This window comes from Acinonyx jubatus, chromosome D3 (assembly GCF_027475565.1).
Source record: "Acinonyx jubatus isolate Ajub_Pintada_27869175 chromosome D3, VMU_Ajub_asm_v1.0, whole genome shotgun sequence".
In the NCBI taxonomy this organism is placed as follows: Eukaryota; Metazoa; Chordata; class Mammalia; order Carnivora; family Felidae; genus Acinonyx; species Acinonyx jubatus.
In genome coordinates this window covers 19058879-19077279 of record NC_069392.1, presented here as the reverse complement: position 1 = coordinate 19077279, position 18401 = coordinate 19058879, and the positions used below count along the sequence as shown (strand labels likewise).

The window sequence follows — 18401 nt, the reverse complement described above, 5'->3', positions numbered from 1 at the left end:
GGACAAGCAGTGGTGGTCTCTCAACTCTCTCTGTGCCTTTTTCTCACCCTGTGGCATCTCCTCTAACCACCCATAACCAGTTACCCACTGCTTGCCTGGGCCTTCTGCTTAACCAGAGCCCTCTCTCTGCCTGGGTTCTTTGCTTCAGCCCTATCCTTTCTTCATTGAGTCTCATTCTCTTCACTCATCCTAACCCCTCCTTTAAAAGAAGATGCTCACTAATTTAACAGATCCAGTACAGAGCAGGATTCAGAGAAGTCAGCATTCTGGGCTTGACCTCTATTAATGTGTGTATGAACTTGGGCAAGTATATTATCTTTTTTTGGGCCTCAGTATCTTTATCTATAAAGATGTTGTATGTCATTTCAAATACCATGGAGTAGATTATTCTGCAAAGGGCAGAGACCCTAGTTATCTACCTAAAGAGAAAAAAGTACACAGAGAAATGGTGAGGCTAAGAGCAGAAATTTTCAGAGTGAAGATGCCAGGGCCCCTAAAATGCTATTAAAAGGTGTGTTATGATGACCAATGTCTGGTGAATGGCATCTAGGATCTGGTCCTGGGTCAGCTATAAGAAGTTCCCACCTAGACAAAAGACGTAGGTTTTAAAGTCTATTCCTGTATTGAGTAGGCCTCAATGCAGGGAAAAATCCAAACTAGCTTTGCACCATACCATGTCCACTCTTGAAAGTGCAAACATAAGAAGTAAAAAGAGCTTTAGCAGGTCACCAACAGTTACTTGAACATCACAGGGCAGGACTAGCTGCAGGTTTCCTCTGCAAGACTAAAAAGAGGAAGGGGGAGAAACACTCAACAAAAGGGATCTTGAACTGAAATTTGAGAAACTGACATAAGAAGATTTCAAAAGATGTTAGAACTATAAGCAAATGTGTGAGTGTTTCCACTTTTGTTTAAACTGTGTCCAGTTACATTAATGGACATTAATGCTGGGGTAATTTAAAAAAATTTTTTTAATGTTTATTTACTTTTGAGAGAGAGAGACAGACAGAGTGTGAGCAGGGAAGGGACAGAGAGAGAGGGAGACACATAATCAGAAGCAGGCTTCAGCCTCTGAGCTGTCAGCACAGAGCCCAACACAAGGCTTGAACTCACCAGCCTTCAAGGCTTGAGATCATGACCTGAGCCAAAGTCAGGCGCTTAACTGACTGAGCCACCCAGGCGCCCCATCTGCTGGGGTAATTTGAGAAAACTTTAAAATCTTAGTGACTATCACTAATATGTGCTCTCTCTCAAGGTGGTGTCCATAATCTTAACTTTACACACAGAGAAAGGCACAGGGAATGGAGACCTGAGATTCCAAATTCTGAAAGAAACTGTGACCCTCACTACATCATTGTCCCTGCCTGGAAAAACAATCCATACACCCACAACAATGGTGCCCCACAGTTGGGTTGACAACAAAGTCTCACAGGCTTGAGTCTTGCAACACTGTTGGCACATCAGAAGCACTTGCAGATGCTTAGTACTTGGGTTGGTAAATCTACCAAGCCTGCTTAGATCCTATCCTCTCCCTGCTGGAACACTGATCTAGTCAGACCTCCAGAGTCAGCAGCATGTCCTAGCAGAGAAACACTGAAGGAGGGGTGGCACTGTTTTCACGGAGTCTTCAGTGACTTTCCACTGAGCTGTGGGAAAATTTGACAGTTGACTGTGGCTGAATCATAACTCAGAGGTCCTGACCACTCAGATCTTTGAAGATTCCTTTCATTCCTTTCCCAAAAGGGGAACCTGGCACACTCCAATTGGTTAATTCCATTTACCTTCTGTTCCTTGCAACCACATGTAGGTGCAACTGTGTGATCTCAGTGGTGGCAAGAGTATCAGAATAACAGCATCTATAACAGGCTATAACTATAATAGCTTCTATTTCTCTAGTACTTACTGTTCTCAGGCACTTTTTATAGATTTTTTTCATTGAATCCTCATAACCGCTTAGTGGGTTACTCACTATTAGTATCCCTAGTTGACAGATAAGGAAACTGAGGCCCAGAGAGGCTAATCACTTGCCTACTGTTGTACAACTTGGGTGTGAGGTGCTGAGATACTGTAGCATCCTGACTCTCAAAGTCTGTGCTCCTAACTATTATGTTATACTGCATCCAAACACCAGCACAGTTATTCCGAGCTCAAAAGCACTTCAGGTATCATAGATCAACCCCTAGATTTTGCAGCTGAGAAAACAGACCTAGAGGATGATGGGAATTACCTAGTGACAAAGCCAGGATTCGAGGAAGGCTCTTCACTCCAGGGTTCAGGGCTCTCTGTTATATCAGAAGGCCTTGGGTTCTCTGCATCATCTTAAGAATCTGGAGTTCTTTGATATTTTATCACTTATTCTTTAGGGAATGGAACTTAAATTTATATAAACATAAAAATACTTTCATATAGTTTTTCTACCATATAGTGATCCTCTAATTCTTCCTACCCCTTTTTAGAAAGTTTTTTTTTTTTTTAACTTGGCTCCTTTTTGCTTTCTCCTTCTTTTTTTAAATCCCAAGAAAGTGAAAGCATTTTCAGATAGGATAAAAAAATCTTTAAAATCTTTAACCAACTTTCCCTTCTTTTACCAAAGTACTTTAAACACTGCTATTCAGTGATGATTTCTAATTGTCAATCATCCAGTTAGTGTTTTATATCCTCACTCTACCCTCTTCTGCTCCCCTTTCTTAGGAGATGATCAACTTAGGCTTGGTATGTCCCCTCAGCTCCCTGTGTCCATCTCCAGGCCTTACTCTGTTCAGATTCTTCTTTACATCCTGCCTCTTGTCATGGCGATAGTATTCTTACTGCTCCTGAGGCAGCCTCTATACAGTGACATTGGCCCCATTCCTTCCCACCTCCTTCTAAATCTGAACCAACAAATTTTAAAGGAGTGAGAAAGGCCTGGAAACAGTAACATGTGGTGGAAAGTATTTGGTCTTTGTAGCCCAACAAATCCTCACCCCTCTGGGTAAGTTAGTTAGCCATGCCAAGCCCCATATGTCAAGTGGACAGGAGACCCCACTTCAAGGTGATGATGAGAATGGAATCAAATAATGTGTGAAAGGGTTTGTAGGTAGCCCAGCACACAACAGACACTGCCTTCTCCACCTTCTGGCTCCTTCCCTTTTTTTTCACAAACAACATTCAAAAGAGCTTCATTTTTTCAAATAGCCAGATTTCATCCTCAATGAACTGTTCTTTCTCCTTCTTGTCATTCCAAGCTTATTGAACGTTTATCCTCACAGTTGGCCCTTCCTTCTCCCTATTCAATTCATTTTGGCCACTATATATTGAACTGCTAGGGACAGCTTAGCCCATTTCAGTGCTCTCCCAAACTCTAAATTCAATACACACTTGTGAATTGACCCCTGGAGCATTAACAACTGCTTGGCACTCTGACCTTGAGTGGCCTGCTCATTTCTGCATCTCCTCTGACTTCTGTGAACATTGCTGTCTCAGTCACTTTCAACCTCTCATCTTTCTGCAACCTGTGTCCAGGTGCTCTCTTCCACTCCCATGGATTCAACCCCAACTATTTACTCCAGATCATAGGGTATCTCTTTGGAGGTTCCATAGGTATCTAAATCTCTAAATTCGCTTTTTCCCCCCCTCATGGCTCTTGTTTCCCAAACGGTTTCACCATCAAACTAATGTTCAAGTGAGAAGCCTGAGTTATCTTGGATGTATTTTCTATCCTCCATATTCTGTATTTGAGTAGTCACAAATCCCTTTTATTCCCACAATATCTCCTAAATTCACCCTCTCTATGTACAGTGCTAAGTTCAGGCCTTTGTCATGCCACAGCTAATGCTCTAAACTGGAAGCCCTTGCTTCCTGTCACCCACCCAGCTCACCCTCTGCTCAGATCTGTGATTTACCTAATTAATAGATCTGAGCATTAATCATCTGCTCTAAAATCTCCCTTAGCACTGACCATAGAAAATCCTGAATATTTATATCTCTAGCTCCCCATTAGAATGGAGGCATCTCTTACTAATATCGTATCCCACTGCCTACTAGAGTCATTAAATATGCATTAAAAAAGCTTATTAAATGAATGAATACAACCCCAGAACAATGCCATGGATAGTAGAGAATATGAAAGAAATATAATATACTCCTTATCGTCTAGGAGCCTATATTCTTTTTGGAGAGACAAAATAAACATAAGAAACTACAGTATTAAGTACATAAACTGAGATACAAACTGCAAATGCCAGAGCAACTCAGAAGAAAAAGGTGGGTGTAAGGTGGAACTTCTGGTGAAGACCTCACACAGGAGGAGAGAGTTCCTGAGGACCTTAAAGGATGGGCGGGGTTTGCAAAGGGACAGTGGAAGGAGCAGGATGCTCCAGGATGGAAATGGTATGGTAAATAGCACCGAGCATTGGCTGGACAAAAAGGAGTGTGACCTAATGGGGAGATGGGAGATTATGTTGGGGGACAATGAGACCAACCTGGAGAGATAAGGTGGTCCAGAAAACAGAGACCCTCAAGAGTCAGGAAAAAAGGAGTTTGCCTCGAATAAGAAAGCTGTAACTGTTTTTGAGTGCTCCAATAATGCAAAAGCAACCATTCACAAAAGCTATCATAACACAAAAGCTACCTTTTGATACACACACGCATGCTCTTTTAATGCAGCAGAGCTTTGGGATAGATACTATTATCACCATTTTACAGATGAGAAAATGAAGCACAGAGTAGGTAAATAACTTAATTGGGGCCACACCGCTGTGTAATAAGCACTGTTGGCACAGATAAGTAACATAGTTCCTGCTTTCAAAGATATCAAAATCCAAGCAGAGACGGGTACTCGGGTACTCAAATTAGTACCTCATAAATAATTACTTATAAATCAATGTGTTAGGTCTTGTAACAAATACATACATACAATGGGAGTGTTATTTTAGGAAAAATAACCTAAAACAGCTCTATTAGGAGACAAAAGAAATCAGAGAAATGAGCTTCCTAGAGAATACGGTGATCCAGGCCAGCTCCAGCAAAGAAGGTGATAGTGGTGGATAAAGTAAGACTGAAAAAGGGGCAGAATGCAAGACATTTCAAAGGCAGAAAGGATAGTAACAGGTTTAATGTAAGAAAAAAGAATCAGGGGGCACCTGGGTGGCTCAGTCGGTTGGGCAACCGGCTCTTGATTTCAGCTCAGGTCATGATCTCATGGTTGTGGGATCGAGACCCACCCTGGGCTCCGTGCTGAGTGTGGAGCTTGCTTGGAATTCTCTCTCCCTCTGCCTCTCCCTTGCTTTCAGTCTCTTGCTCCCTCAGAATAAATAAATAAACTTTAAAAATGATTTGAAAAAGAAATAAGAATCAGACTTAAGTTTTCTTTCTTTTTTTTTCTTTTTTTTTTTTTTTGGAATATTTTATTTATAAGTAATCTCTACACCCAATGTGGGGGTTGAACTCATAACCCTGAGATCAAGAGGAACGTACTCCATCTACTAAGCCAGCCAGGTGCCCCTACACTGAAGTTTTTTTAAGTCTGGGAAGCTGAAAGAAGGATGTTAGTAACCACAGGGTGCCTGTGGCTCAGTTGGTTAAGTATCTGACTCTTGGTTTGAGCTCAGGTCATGATCTCGTGGTTCACAAGTTTGAGCCCCACATCAGGCTCTGTGCTGAGCTTGCGGAGCCTACTTGGGACTCTCTCTCTCTCCTTCTCTCTGCCCCTCCCCCACTCACTCTCTGTCTCTCTCTAAATAAATTAATTACTAAAAAAGTTTTTTTTAAAAAGAGAAAGGTATCTTCATTTGAAGGCATACTGAGTTGAAGACAAAGTAGGACTGTTCTGCTCTGAGATAATGTAATAGGTCTTACTATAGTTAGATTTAGAAATGTGACTTTTAAAATTGTTTGTACCCAGGCTTGAGTTGTATATATAGAATTTTTAAACATTTTAATTAACTCTATGCCAGTAGGATGGTCTCTATGTATTTGCTACAGTTTTATTTTCTCCTCACACTCTGCTAGTCTCTATTATCAATGCTGTTTTGCATCACTTTCCACAGAAATGAGGTATGATTATAATAAAATAAAGCTGACATTTAAACATATAAGAACTTATCTATCTGAAACTGATTACACAAACGCTGTTTTTGTTCAACACTTCTCTGGAAATTCTCTGTTCCGGAGTTGCTTTCAGGGTCAGTCTACAATCCAAATTTTATTGACACACTTTGCTAACATCTCAAATTTGATCACCCATTAACTTAGCTCTGAGTTAATTTTTCTTGTTTTTGGTTTTTCAAAAATAAAATCTTCCTTCAACCTCCCCTCCTTGAAACACTACACAAAACAAAACAAAACAAAACAAAACAACCCAAACTAGATTTCTTGAGCATCAGCATTAAGATTATTCCAGAGGTTGTGCCACAGACTCTGTAGGCATGGAAGAGGCTTTCCAAATATCCTGAGGAGTGACAAAATCACTGTGGGGAAGGGTTGCCCTTACTGAGAACTGGGCATTGTATTGCTAATTATTTTACAGATCTGCTTTTCATTTAACCTTTGAAGCAGCCATACACCTAAGTACTATCATCTTATGTGAAAGAATAGGAAAAGAAGGTACAGAAAAGTAACTTGTATTAGTTATAAAACTAATAGATAGCTCTGCCAGGACGTTAAAAACTTATGATTTTGTTACCATACTGTTCTGCTTCCGATAAAATAAGAGCACTGTTGGGGTGCCTGGGTGGCTCAGTCGGTTGAGTGCCAACCTTGACTCAGGTCATGATCTCATAGTTCTTGAGTTCAAGCCCTGCTTGACAGCTCAGAGCCTGGAGCCTGCTTTGGATCCTGTGTCTCTGTCTCTCTCTACCTCTCCCCTGCACGTGCTCTCTCTCTCTGAAAAATAAACAGTAAAAAAAAATTTTTTAAAGAGTCTTTTTAGAAAAAAAATAAGAGCACTGTTTCCCAATGAATGGTAAAGTTATTTAAAGGATAGCAACACTAATATAATCCCATCTCATGTAGCCATAACTTTAATGTTTATTTATTTATGAGAGAGCAAGAAAGCAGGTGCATGAGTGGGGAGTAGGGGCAGAGAGAGAGAGAGAGAGAGAGAGAGAGAGGGAGGGAGAGAATCTCAAGCAGGCTCCACGCTGTCAATGCAGAGTCTAACACAGGGCTCCAACTCACGTGCTGTGAGATCATGACCTGAGCTGAAGTCAAGAGTCAGATGCTTAATTGACTGAGCCATACAGGCACCCCTAAACTTTTTCTTCTTCTTTTTTTTTTTTTTTTTTGAGAGAGAGAGTGAGAGACAGTGAGCACACATGTGAGTGGGAAAGGGGCACAGGAAGAGTGAGAGAGAATCTTAACCAGGTTCCATACTCAGCATGGAGCCCTACACACGGCTCAATCCCACAACCCTGGGATCATGACCTAAGCTAAAATCAAGAGTCAACACTTAACTGACTGAGCCACCCAGGTGCACCGTAGCCATAACTTTTAATACTCCTTTAATTTCATTTGTTTTCCCACTGCTTTCTATAACCTATCAATTCATGAAAATATAAACAACCAGCCATGAAAATTTGTCATAGAACTTGAATTAAGTCTACCTTATAGAAATACACATTAGAAATAGAAATGTTTTTAAATCATCAGACCTGACACCCTCTGATTATATTATTACTATATGGCTTAAGTATGTTATAGTCGGGTCAACAAGCAAATACTATTTCCTTGTCGTTATATAATGTGTTCAACTGAAAGCTATTGTGTATTTACCATCAGGGGTTTTATTCATGAGCACTCAGTTGAAAACAGACAGTAAGTTTTACTTATTCCTCTTTTAAATTCTACTCATTCACCACTGGAATGCCATACACATTTATATATAGCAGACGTTTATACTATCTTAAACTGAATTGGAAGCCAGCAGGCTTGAATTATTTAGGAGAAAAACATTTCCACTTGTCCTGCCAACCATGTTGATCAATGCTCACTTAAGTGATGTAATCATCTCCCCTCATTTTGTAAGGTCTACTCTCTCTCTTCAGGTGACTAAGCAGTCTGCAATCTTCCTTCCTTTAATTGGATAATTTTCAGGCTTGTCTGATCCTTCCGGTTTTTACAATTTCACGCAGTCATTTTCTCTTGTGAATATGGTTAATGGTTTCATGGCTAAAATCTCTCTATAGCACACATCTATCTAGAATTCTCCAGACATCTTTCCATACACTGATGCAGCGCAACGCTTTATCTACTCTGGTGTTCCAGACAGACTGGCTACTCTGCAATGGTCACCGTTTTCTGCTTGCAGTCTTGCTTTTTCTTTTTTTGGATTGACCTTCCTGTGTCCTCCACACATCCTTCCGGCTCAGATGTTTGTTCTCCCACCTCTGGACCTGTGTGGCACTTTCAGTAATGTTATCACATAATATTATAAACACAGCTATTGTTTATCAAGCACTGGAGCCTTATGTATATAATACAAACTACCCAGCTTTTCATCCTGCCCCGTTACAGCTCACCTTCCATACCCTATAAAATCTGTCTCTTAGAGGCCTACCACAGTGCCTGGTACATAGCAGGTGCTCCAGAAATTTCTATACGGCTACTATTATGATGATGAAAACAAGCACCAAAACTTTTTCATGTTTCACCCCAGTGCCTAGCACAATGTCTGGCACATTCAACACATGTTTATAAAACTAACCAATGAAGAGAACAAATATTAAGCACCTTTAAGATCCTTGTGAGACAAGCTATACAGCTCTCCATGGACTGCTAAAACTAACTCTTTAAAGTCCAGACAGGAAAAGTACCCAGTTATTAGGTTAACAGAGATGGGGCTGGGGAGCCCAGAAGCACAGCCCCAAAGTCCAGCAGAACACATGATACCAGGTTCAGGAAGCTCTTGTTGGCTAGTAGCTGCAGAGGCTGAGTATGGAAGATGGGCTTCTATGGATTGCTCCAGCACAGGCTAGTATTGGTTTGGCTCCTCAAGTGTAGATGGCATGGTCAGACCAACTCCCTTAATCAGGGAGAAACCTGGGATGGTAAGAAAGGCTCATGGTGATGAAGGGGGCCCTGATTCTTAGCAAACTGAAGCCTTTACCTACAGCACCCACAGAGACCCAAAGATAAGGCTCTGGGGACTTGAGATTTAGCAGTTGGTGGTCAAGGCAGTAGATCATGTTAGAGTCTGGCAAGAACTAGTAGGGCTCAGCAACCAGAGTGAGACTCAAAATCTAGATTCAAGTCTTTGGCAGTGCCAAGTTTAAAAGGGGATGGTGACTGAGATGCCAGAGAAAGACCTGAGTTTAAAGAAAAAAAATGTAGTTTCAAGTACTGAGCTGAAGTGCAGGAGGGCTTAATGCCTCAAACAGGTAGACTAGTTATTTAATTTGGGGCATTCATTCAAACAGGGCTAGCAGCAAGGTTGAGTAGGATTCAGATCCTGGGACTAAGGGCAGGACTTGCCAGTGGTAAGGTTCCTGGTGGGGCAAAGAGACTGGTATCTTATAACAGTCCTGCAAGCCCTCCATGATGGATCATTAGCACACATTACAGCCTCTCAGAGCACAAAATCTACTTTGCTTCAGTGTTAGGATTTTGAGATACCAGTATCTAAGATGGCAAATAAAGTACAGAACACAAATGCATTTGGCTTGGCTTCACAAATATCTAATTCTTTCTGTATACTTGGTTCACCCATAGGCTGTGTGTATAGCTGTGTACTTGCTTGGTTTCTTAACCCCCAGATAGTATTTTTCCACTCTGAGCCCCAACCATTTCCAAGTTGAAATTACTCTTCATGGGGGCGGCTGGGTGGCTCAGTCAGTTAGGCATCCAACTTCGGCTCAAGTCATGATCTTGCGGTTCATGGATTCGAGCTCCATGTCAGGCTCTACACTGACAGTGCAGAGACTACTTGGAATTCTATCTCTCTCCTTCTCTCTCTGCCCCTCCCCTGATCTCTCTCTCTCTCTCTCTCTCTCTCAAAATAAGTAAACTAAAAAAATAAAAAAGAAAGAAAGAAATTACCTTTAAAACCGCAAGACAGTTGTTTCCTCTGATTCTGTGACCAGAACTCCAGTCACTATTATGTCCTAGAATCTAGGTCCACTCACACTAGCAATAAAAATGGTCCTTTTCCTTTAAAAACAACCAAACCAAATACACTACTACTACTACTATTAATAATAAAATCTTCTCATCACCTGATTCTTCAGTAAAACACACTTGTTGACTTTCTCTTCTTCAGATACCAAGCTGTCTTGTATTATTCTATGGTCTGTGTATGCTTTTTTGGATTTAATATGCCTAAGTTGTTTTGTTTTTGTTCATGTTAAAGCAATATACACAAATCATGGGCCATGTGGTTCAACTACCCATCTGATGACTGCCTTTCTTCTACAATACTCCCACCAAGTGGTCATCTAGACTGTACTTGAACACCCAGAATCACTGAGAACTAATTGTCTGCAGAGGTAGCCTGTTTCATTTTGGATCACCTATTGGGAATAACTGCTTTGGGCTGAAATATGCCTCCCTGAGTTTCTATCCATTGACTCCAGCTCCTCTCCTTAGGGCCAAATGGAACAAATATATATGCATCTATGTGGCCACCTTCAGATAATCTGAATAAAGTGACAATATTCTTCCTGACTTTGCTTTTTTTTTTTTTTTTTTTTTTTTTTGCTAATGTTCCCAGTGCCTTTGACTATCTGTTGTTGTTAAATGTTCTCACCAACATCACTCTTTCTTTTCTGGATGTATTCAAGATGATTTACATGCTTTGCATCTAGCCCAGAGCTAGATAAATTTCAGGTGTGCTCTAGATACTCCACCTCTCAATATGCAGCCTAAGGCTTTAACAGCTTTAGTGGCAGCCACATTGTTGGATCACATTGAGCCTATAGACAACTGAGTATCTCTAAATGCCACATGTTTTGCTGCTAAGCCTACTGCATGTTTATGCAATTGTTTCGGGGTTGGGGGGAAGGAGGTAGAAAAGGTTTATTTATCACATGGATACTTCATGAAATTTGGGTCCCAAAAAGTCAACTTGGGATTTTGCCTTCCTAATGATACACAAGTCTGTGCTTAGTTTGCTAGCCTAAATGATTAACAAACTAGTGATGGTTCATGTACTGGATTTCAGCTTAGGCTAGCCAGCGTTGCTTTATTTCATGACCTCAAAGCACAGCCTTCCTCAAAAATTACTCATCATTAAAATGTTTACTATTCATCACCAGAAGAACTGGTGGAAAGAGTATAAATGATTCAGTGCAAAGGCATTATCACCACTGGAAAAACACCTCAAGGACAAGTATCCAGCACATTAAGGATAGTATATTTATGATTTCCCATGGGAATATTATATTCAACCCCTTCTCCTTTATTAAAAATAATTATCTTAAAAATTATCTTACAGAGATAACACTGTGTAGATTTTCTTCTTTTTTTTTCTTTTTTTTTAAAGTAGGCTTCATGCCCAGTGTGGAGGCCAACGCAGGGCTTGACTTCACAACCCTAAGATCAAAACCTGAGCTGAGATTGTGAATTGGATGCTTAACCAGTTGAGCTACCCAGGTGCTCCTGTATAGATTTTTAAAGATTTTTCAACTTAGCTTATTTGTTTCAAATCAAAGGAAGTGGAATGGATGTTATCCTCATTTTTTTTAAGTTTACTTATTTTGAGAGAGAGAGAGCAGCATGAGCAGGGGATGGACAGAAAGGGAGAAAGAATCCCAAGCAGGCTCCACGCTGTCAGCACACAGAGCTTGATGCGGTCAATCTCACAAACCATGAGATCATGACCTGAGCCAAAATCAAGAGTTGGACACTTAGCCAACTGAGCCACCCAGGCACCCCTTGTTATTCTCATTTATAAGTAAAGAAACTAAAGCCCAGAAAGGGCATGATTTGTCTATGGTTACATAGCCAAAAAAAGTATAGAACCAGGGTTGAACCCCAAGTCCTTGGGTTGTCCAAGGGTTGTCCAAGTCCAGTGCAGCCCCCACTGTACCCATGGCACTCCAATATAAATGTGGCCCAGTCCTGGCCTTAAGGTGCTAATATCCAAGGAGTTCTCCTCCAGGTGTTAGACAACATGTGCTCTACTTGCCCTCACCATTCACATAAAAAGAGGGGAGGGGAGCCTCAATGAAAGCAGTTATTACAATACTTAACAGATGCCAAGCTCTAGCAATAATGAAATCATAGAATTTCTGAGAATTAGTCCACTACCTTTAAATTAACAGATTAGGAAGTGCTATCAAGTAATTCACCTAAAGCTGCAATTATAGCAAAACCAGGATTAGAACCTATTTATATACCCAGTTCAATGTTCTTTCTGTTACACTGTACTGTTTCTCAAAATACAAGTAGGCAGCTGTCTGTTACCTATAGCTAGGACTTTCTGAAAATGGGATCTGAAACATATTATCTATAATTCAAGAATGTTATGGACAAGGATCCCACCAAACTCTCAATACAAAGAAATATGAACCAGGAGGCTAATTAGAGAGTGATGAACTATGACATACTGAACCAGCAACTTCCCATAAACAGAACATTGCTATATGAAGTAGCCCCCAAGGATGGACTCCCTCCCCCAATATCTACTGTTGTTGCCACTCAGGATTTGGACTACTTGTATCCTAGATGATCAGGGGGCAAAGGCTGAGAGTCTTAATGAAAGAAGAGGATTATGAATCTGCTACAGCCAATTGTGGTCTTTTCAAAAAGCAGACTAAATAAGTAGGTACTGAGTTTATATATGTAAAAAGGACTCATCAAGTGAATATAAACATTTATAAATACTGATATGGTGTTCGATTTGGTTCAACAATCATTTATTGAGCTCCAGTTACATGTGAAGCTCTGTAGATTCAAAGAAATGTCATACCTCTATCCTCAAGAAAGTTAACAGATTGAATATTATGGCAACACAGAAATGGGAACTTAGGTAAGCCTGAAGGAGCCAGCAAAGGCTTTATTGAAGAGATACTTGAATCTTACGGTTTGGGTAAGAACTATACAAGTGAAGAAGGAGCTGAACAAAGACAGAGGCATGAAATAATACGGAATATACAACTAGAAGCAGTCTGACAATGCTGGAATCCAAAATGTAGGGTAGGGAAGAGTGACAGCATGAAATGAGGTCAAATCACGGGCTTTATTCCATGCTCTCTTGGACTTCAGACTAAACTAATGGAGTGCTCTTGAAAAACAGATCACTGGGAATCAAGGCCAAGAGGGAAATTGAAGTTGAGAGGCAGAAAGACTGATTATGAGTTGGGTGAAGTAATTTAGGAAATGATAAAAGCCTGTACAAGGAATGTATAAGTAGCAATAGGAATGGAAAAGATGCATCAGATAGGCCGGATTCCAGAAAAAAATTGAGGCCATTGAATGACGTTATCTGAAGGATGTGGTTTCCTGATCTAAATATTTCTTTCAAGGCCTCTCCTGATACTTCCACCATCAGAGTTTCCTTCTACAGAGTTTGAAGAGTCCCTTACTAAAATGGAGTTGATCAGAGCATTTTAGTGTTGGTCAACTAACATTAAAGTGGATTATGCAAATTTAATATGAGTGAAGAAGGCCTTGCAGGGAAGAACTTGGCTAGTCAAGAGAGGAGAAGCAAGTAAAACAAAGGATAAAGCAAAACAAAAGAGAAAACGTTCAGGCCACTAAAGGCAGACAAAGAAACTTACTAAATCACCATTTTGGCTGAGCTGGCTCTGCTCTGCTACAAAATCCATTTTCAGTTAGCTTGGATATACTATTCCAAAACTCTTTCATGTGAGACACTTAAGTCTACACAAGGATAATAATAATAATAATGATAAAATGAACCCTAGCAAACAAAGAACTGTGACTTAAGAGCTGAAGGAACACCATGCAGAGACAATGTAACACAGAAACTGGGCCTTTAGAAAGTAACTTAGAAATCAAGTCACCTCGAGGAGCCTTAGTGGCTCAGTCAGTTGAGTGTCCAACTCTTAATATAGGCTCAGGTCACAGTCCCAGAGTCGTGGGATTGAGCCCTGTGTTGGGCTCTGTGCTGAGCCTAGAGCCTGCCTGGGATTCTCTTTCTCTCTCCCTCTACCCCCTCTCTCTTGCTCTCTCTAAAATAAAAATAAATAAAATATTAAAAAAAAAAGAAATCGGGTCACCTCAGATATTTTTTCCCCCATGACTACAAGTGAAATATTATCTCCTGTATTTTCATTTCTACTAAGTGTCACGTTTAATTTGGAAACCTGACAAATACCAAGAACACTTGCCCCATAGTTCACAGTATTACTGGGAGGAGGAAATGGGACAAAAAGAGGCAAAAGCTTGTGTGTGCTGTAAAGTGCTAAATGATGGCATCATCAGGCCTCTGGCTCACAGGAGAAAAGAGGACAGGTGGGATCTCCATGTCATGGCCTTTGCAAGGATTGCTCACCAATGATTATCATAAAATTTTAGTCCTTCAAATGTTGATGAGCAGAGGCCACACTACCTTCAACACTTTCCTTAAGAATTAAAATTAATTGGGGGTGCCTGGATGGTTCAGTCAGTTGAGTGGTTGAGCACCCAACTCTTGATTTTGGCTCAGGTCATGGTCTCATGGTTGGGAGATCGAGCCTGGCATGGGAATGGGGAGACTTAAGATTCTCTCTCTCTTTCTTCCTCTTTGTCTCTTTCTCTCTCTCCCTTTGTCTCTTCCCTGCTCATCCTCTCTCTAAAATTAAAAAAAAAAAAAAAAAAGAATTAAAATTAACGCACATTGTAAATTTAAAATGAACACCTAAAAACAGACACTAATACATTTTTAACAAATGTGCTCTTTCCATAAAACCAGCCTCTATAATGAACTTTTTCTGTCACAAATAAGCATGTAAATATTAGGATCATATTTTATTAGAATTAGGAAAGGCTTAGTTCATCTCTGTAAACTGTCTTCCCAGCCTCTTCCCCTCCCCTACCTTTCTTATAACAGGGAAACTGAGGTAAAGGTTGAACCCAAACTAACCTGTAGATTTCCAGACTCCGGTCTAAGGCTCTCTTTTCTATAAAATAATTTTTAATAAAATATTTCAAATATAAGGAGAAGCGTAATAACGAATACCCAGATTTTTAAAATGTTAATATCATATGCCACCAATCTTTTTTTTTTTTTTTTGGACAGGAAATGGCGCTTTAATGCTTCAAATATTTTTTAAAACATATTTAATTTAAAATTAAATATTACATATCAGCAGATAATGCCCATTCCTCTATCCCATTCCCCTACCTCCTTCTCCAGAGATAACCACCATATTGAGGTTGTGGCATATTCCATTCTTCCTGTTCAAGTTTGTATAAACTCAAATGCTTATATATCCATAAACCACACCATGTTGCCACAAAAAGAGATGGTCTTCAAAACAGGGAGGAGTCCCTCACTCTAGTACACTTGCATGTAGTTAAAACCTTTGGGACTTGGCTAGGTATTTCAGAAAGAAACTAGGGCAGAGCTTAAAGTCTTTTTTAATGATTACCACAGAAGGATCTAGTGAAGTATCTTACTATTTAAAGTGAAAAATAAATTAGGCAAATATAAAAATTTAAATATGATATTTTTTTATCCTTCTCAAGTTAGCATTTTGTATTTGTGAAATCCTGGTTTATAATGACCTAGTGTGAATGACCTGTCACTGAACAATAGGGAAAGATGGATTAAGCAATTTAACTAATAATAATAGTTTCTACTTCTGCTTCAAGGTCCAGCTCAAATGTCACCACCTTAATGAATCTGTCCTTGATCCCATCAAAATTAATTCCTTCACCAGTCATTTATTGAGTGCCAGAGCCCTGTAGACACAACAGTAGATCAGACCCAGTTCCTGCTTAGAGCTCAGAAATAATCACACAATAATTTTTGATAAATGCTCTAATAGAGATATCCATAAAAGGTTAGCAAAGCCTATACCTTTCCTAGAGCAACTGGAGAAGACACTACAGACGAGGCAATATTTGAGCTGCATCTTACAGGGTGAGCAGGAATTCACAAACTCTATCTTCTGATAAAATGTCATTCCAGGTAGGGAGACACTGAATGTGAAGGTAAAAAGGATGATAAGATATTAGTTTTAGAAAGACAACTAGGGATAGACATCAGAGGTAGAAGGATAAGTTAGAAGACTAGCAACAAGTCAAGCAAAAGCTGACATGATTATAGGCATGGGGTGGGAGGGGGAAGGATTTTAACAAAATTTAGGAGATAAATTTAGCAGAATTTGATGCTTGGTTGTGCGGGAGAAAGAAAGAACATGGAGGAGTTGGGGATGACTCCCAAAGGCTTGGCAAAATGAGTGGGCAGTGAGGCCATTAACTAAAATAAGAAATACCATACCAAAGATAAGAACAGGCCTGAGAAGTGGTGTGTGTGTGTGTGAGGTTTCTTCTGAGGCATTTTGAGTCGGTAATGAGGTCTCTTCCATTCGGCCTTAAACAATGTCCCTTTCTAGGCCAGAAATCACCCCTTCCTCTTAACTCCACAGCATACTTTCTATCTTTTTCACATCAAATTATTTAAATCTGTTATCTCAGTATTCACAAAATTGTCCCTATCTTAAACCATGAAGAAAAAGTACTAGTCTTGGTCTCTGTGCATTGTCCTTATCTCAGAGCCTTATATACAAAAAAAAAACCTTCAACCAAAGTTTGCATTCTTGAAAAGGGAGCTCCATCACATACTAGGAAGTGTCAGTTAACATTTATCAAAACAATGGCCACAACTTGTGTGTTAGCGACTTCTATAAAATATCTAAAGCATTTGGTCTACAGCCCCTACTTTTAGCGCCTTTTGTGCTTATCTTATCTTACTTTTAAACAACCCTGCAAGGTAGGTGTTTTCCTATTTTACAGATAAAGCAACAGCAGGCTAGAATGTCTGAATAACTTTCAGGTTTGCAAGGTTCACAAGGTTTGCAAGTTGCTTAACCACGATTGGGCCGACTTGCTTCACCACCAGAGTTGAGCTGCTCTGTCCTAATTCTCACTTGGGCTGAAAAGTGGACCTTCTTTGGCTCCTGAGGGGTAGCACTCTCCGGATCGGGAACTGTGAGACGGGCCTCACCCCTATCCTCTCAGGCAAAAGTGCCCCCTCCCAGGAAAAGTGCCCCTGCGGGCGCAACCAGTGCACACGGCAGAGCTCAGAGGGGGCCCAAGGGTCCCGCGGATGAGCCGCCGCCCAGGGACCCAGCATTTTGCAGTATTCACGCCAGGAAAGCGCACAGGATCGCTCGACCCTTCGCTCAAGCTATGAGCGCTGCCGGGGCTCTGACCCCGAAGCTCGGGTGGGCGCGCGCGGCCGTGGCTCCCAGCCTGGCCCCTCGTGGGGGGTAGAAGTCCTCACAAATACGAGACACTGGAAGACGGGAGTGCAGCCACTGCCTTTGGGACACTGAAACTCGTCCCGTACCTTCCTCCGCAGTCCCGTGCGGTGGGCCGGCCCGGCTTGCTGTCTGCATTCAGCGGACCGGAGAACGAGTTCCGGGCGGGGAGAAGCCCTGCCCACCGGCTGCGGTGGGAACCGGTCCCGCGAGGGTCCGACAGGACTTGCCAGGCATTTCCCTCAGACCGCGCTTTGCCTCCGAAAGGCCGCGCCGGGCCTCCCTCATCGCCTCTCGGGTTCCCGGTCCCGCCCCACACCTCTGGGTAGGAACCGGACAGCGAGAGAGTATGAGAGGGCAACACAACGGTCCTGCAGGGGAGGAAGCAGCGACAGCTAGCTGCACGCTGACGAGGCGCTAGGGCTTGGGGAGGTCGGCCCGTGGAATGGGCGTGTCCTGGCGCGTGCGGGAGGAGGTGCGAGGGGCAAGGGGCAGTCCCACCCGCGACGCCCTGGAACGCTGATTGGCTGCGCGCCGTGGAGGCGCGAGGAGGAGGCGTGTCCTCATGTGAGCCCTGCAGGGGCCCAAGGTGAGGGTGTAGAGGGGAGAGCGCTTGCGCGAACCTAGTTGTAGGCCCCTCCTCTTCTTTCTGGGGGCAAAGGGTAGGCGGTTTTAGTCTGGGTTTAGGCGCTTGCAGACCCCGGCCATGGAGGGGCCTGAATGGGAGTCGCTGGAGCAGTGCTTGGAGAAGCACCTGCCACCCGCAGACTTGAGGGAGGTGAAACGCATTCTCTATGGCAAGGAAACCAGGTCTGGGGCCTAGAGGCTGGGGTGGGGAGACCTTGGGGCCAGCGAGTGTGGGTCTGGGGAACCAGGGAGAGTGCTTCAGGATCTGAAGGACTCTTGAGGGGGCAATGAAGATCTGAGTTGGTGAGCAGAGACCTTAGGAAGTCTAGATGTGACATCTCTGGGCCTCTCAGGGGTTGCACAACCCCCAAGTGACCTTTACAAGCCATTTCTCTCCTTGTTGCCCAGCACCCAGAAGGGAAAAGAACCTGG

At 41.8% G+C, this 18401-nt stretch overlaps 1 protein-coding gene and 1 long non-coding RNA gene across 8 annotated transcripts in view; one reads left to right on the top strand and one right to left on the bottom strand.

The window, feature by feature from the left end:
* Positions 1 to 17710, bottom strand: part of LOC113595117 (uncharacterized) — a 69949-nt gene extending 52239 nt beyond the window's left edge. For 3 of the 4 annotated variants that reach the window (XR_008291758.1, XR_008291759.1, XR_008291760.1), the window contains exon 1: positions 17432 to 17710. This is a non-coding gene — a long non-coding RNA (uncharacterized LOC113595117). Of the gene's footprint in view, positions 1 to 15259; positions 16372 to 17431 lie in introns of those variants that run through there. The other variant, XR_008291761.1, reaches the window with a different exon arrangement.
* Positions 1 to 18401, top strand: part of UPB1 (beta-ureidopropionase 1) — a 69509-nt gene that overhangs the window by 22172 nt on the left and 28936 nt on the right. Inside the window, exon 1 of one of the 4 annotated variants that reach the window (XM_027044113.2) lies at positions 17998 to 18120. The exons of 1 other annotated variant lie outside the window; for it this stretch is intronic. Coding sequence is in view for 2 of the 3 variants with exons in the window: in XM_015077614.3 (XP_014933100.2) it covers positions 18049 to 18152 (104 nt within the window). In the remaining variant the exon portion in view is untranslated. Of the gene's footprint in view, positions 1 to 17997; positions 18153 to 18401 lie in introns of those variants that run through there. 2 more of the 4 variants (XM_015077614.3, XM_053206219.1) reach the window with 2 other exon arrangements.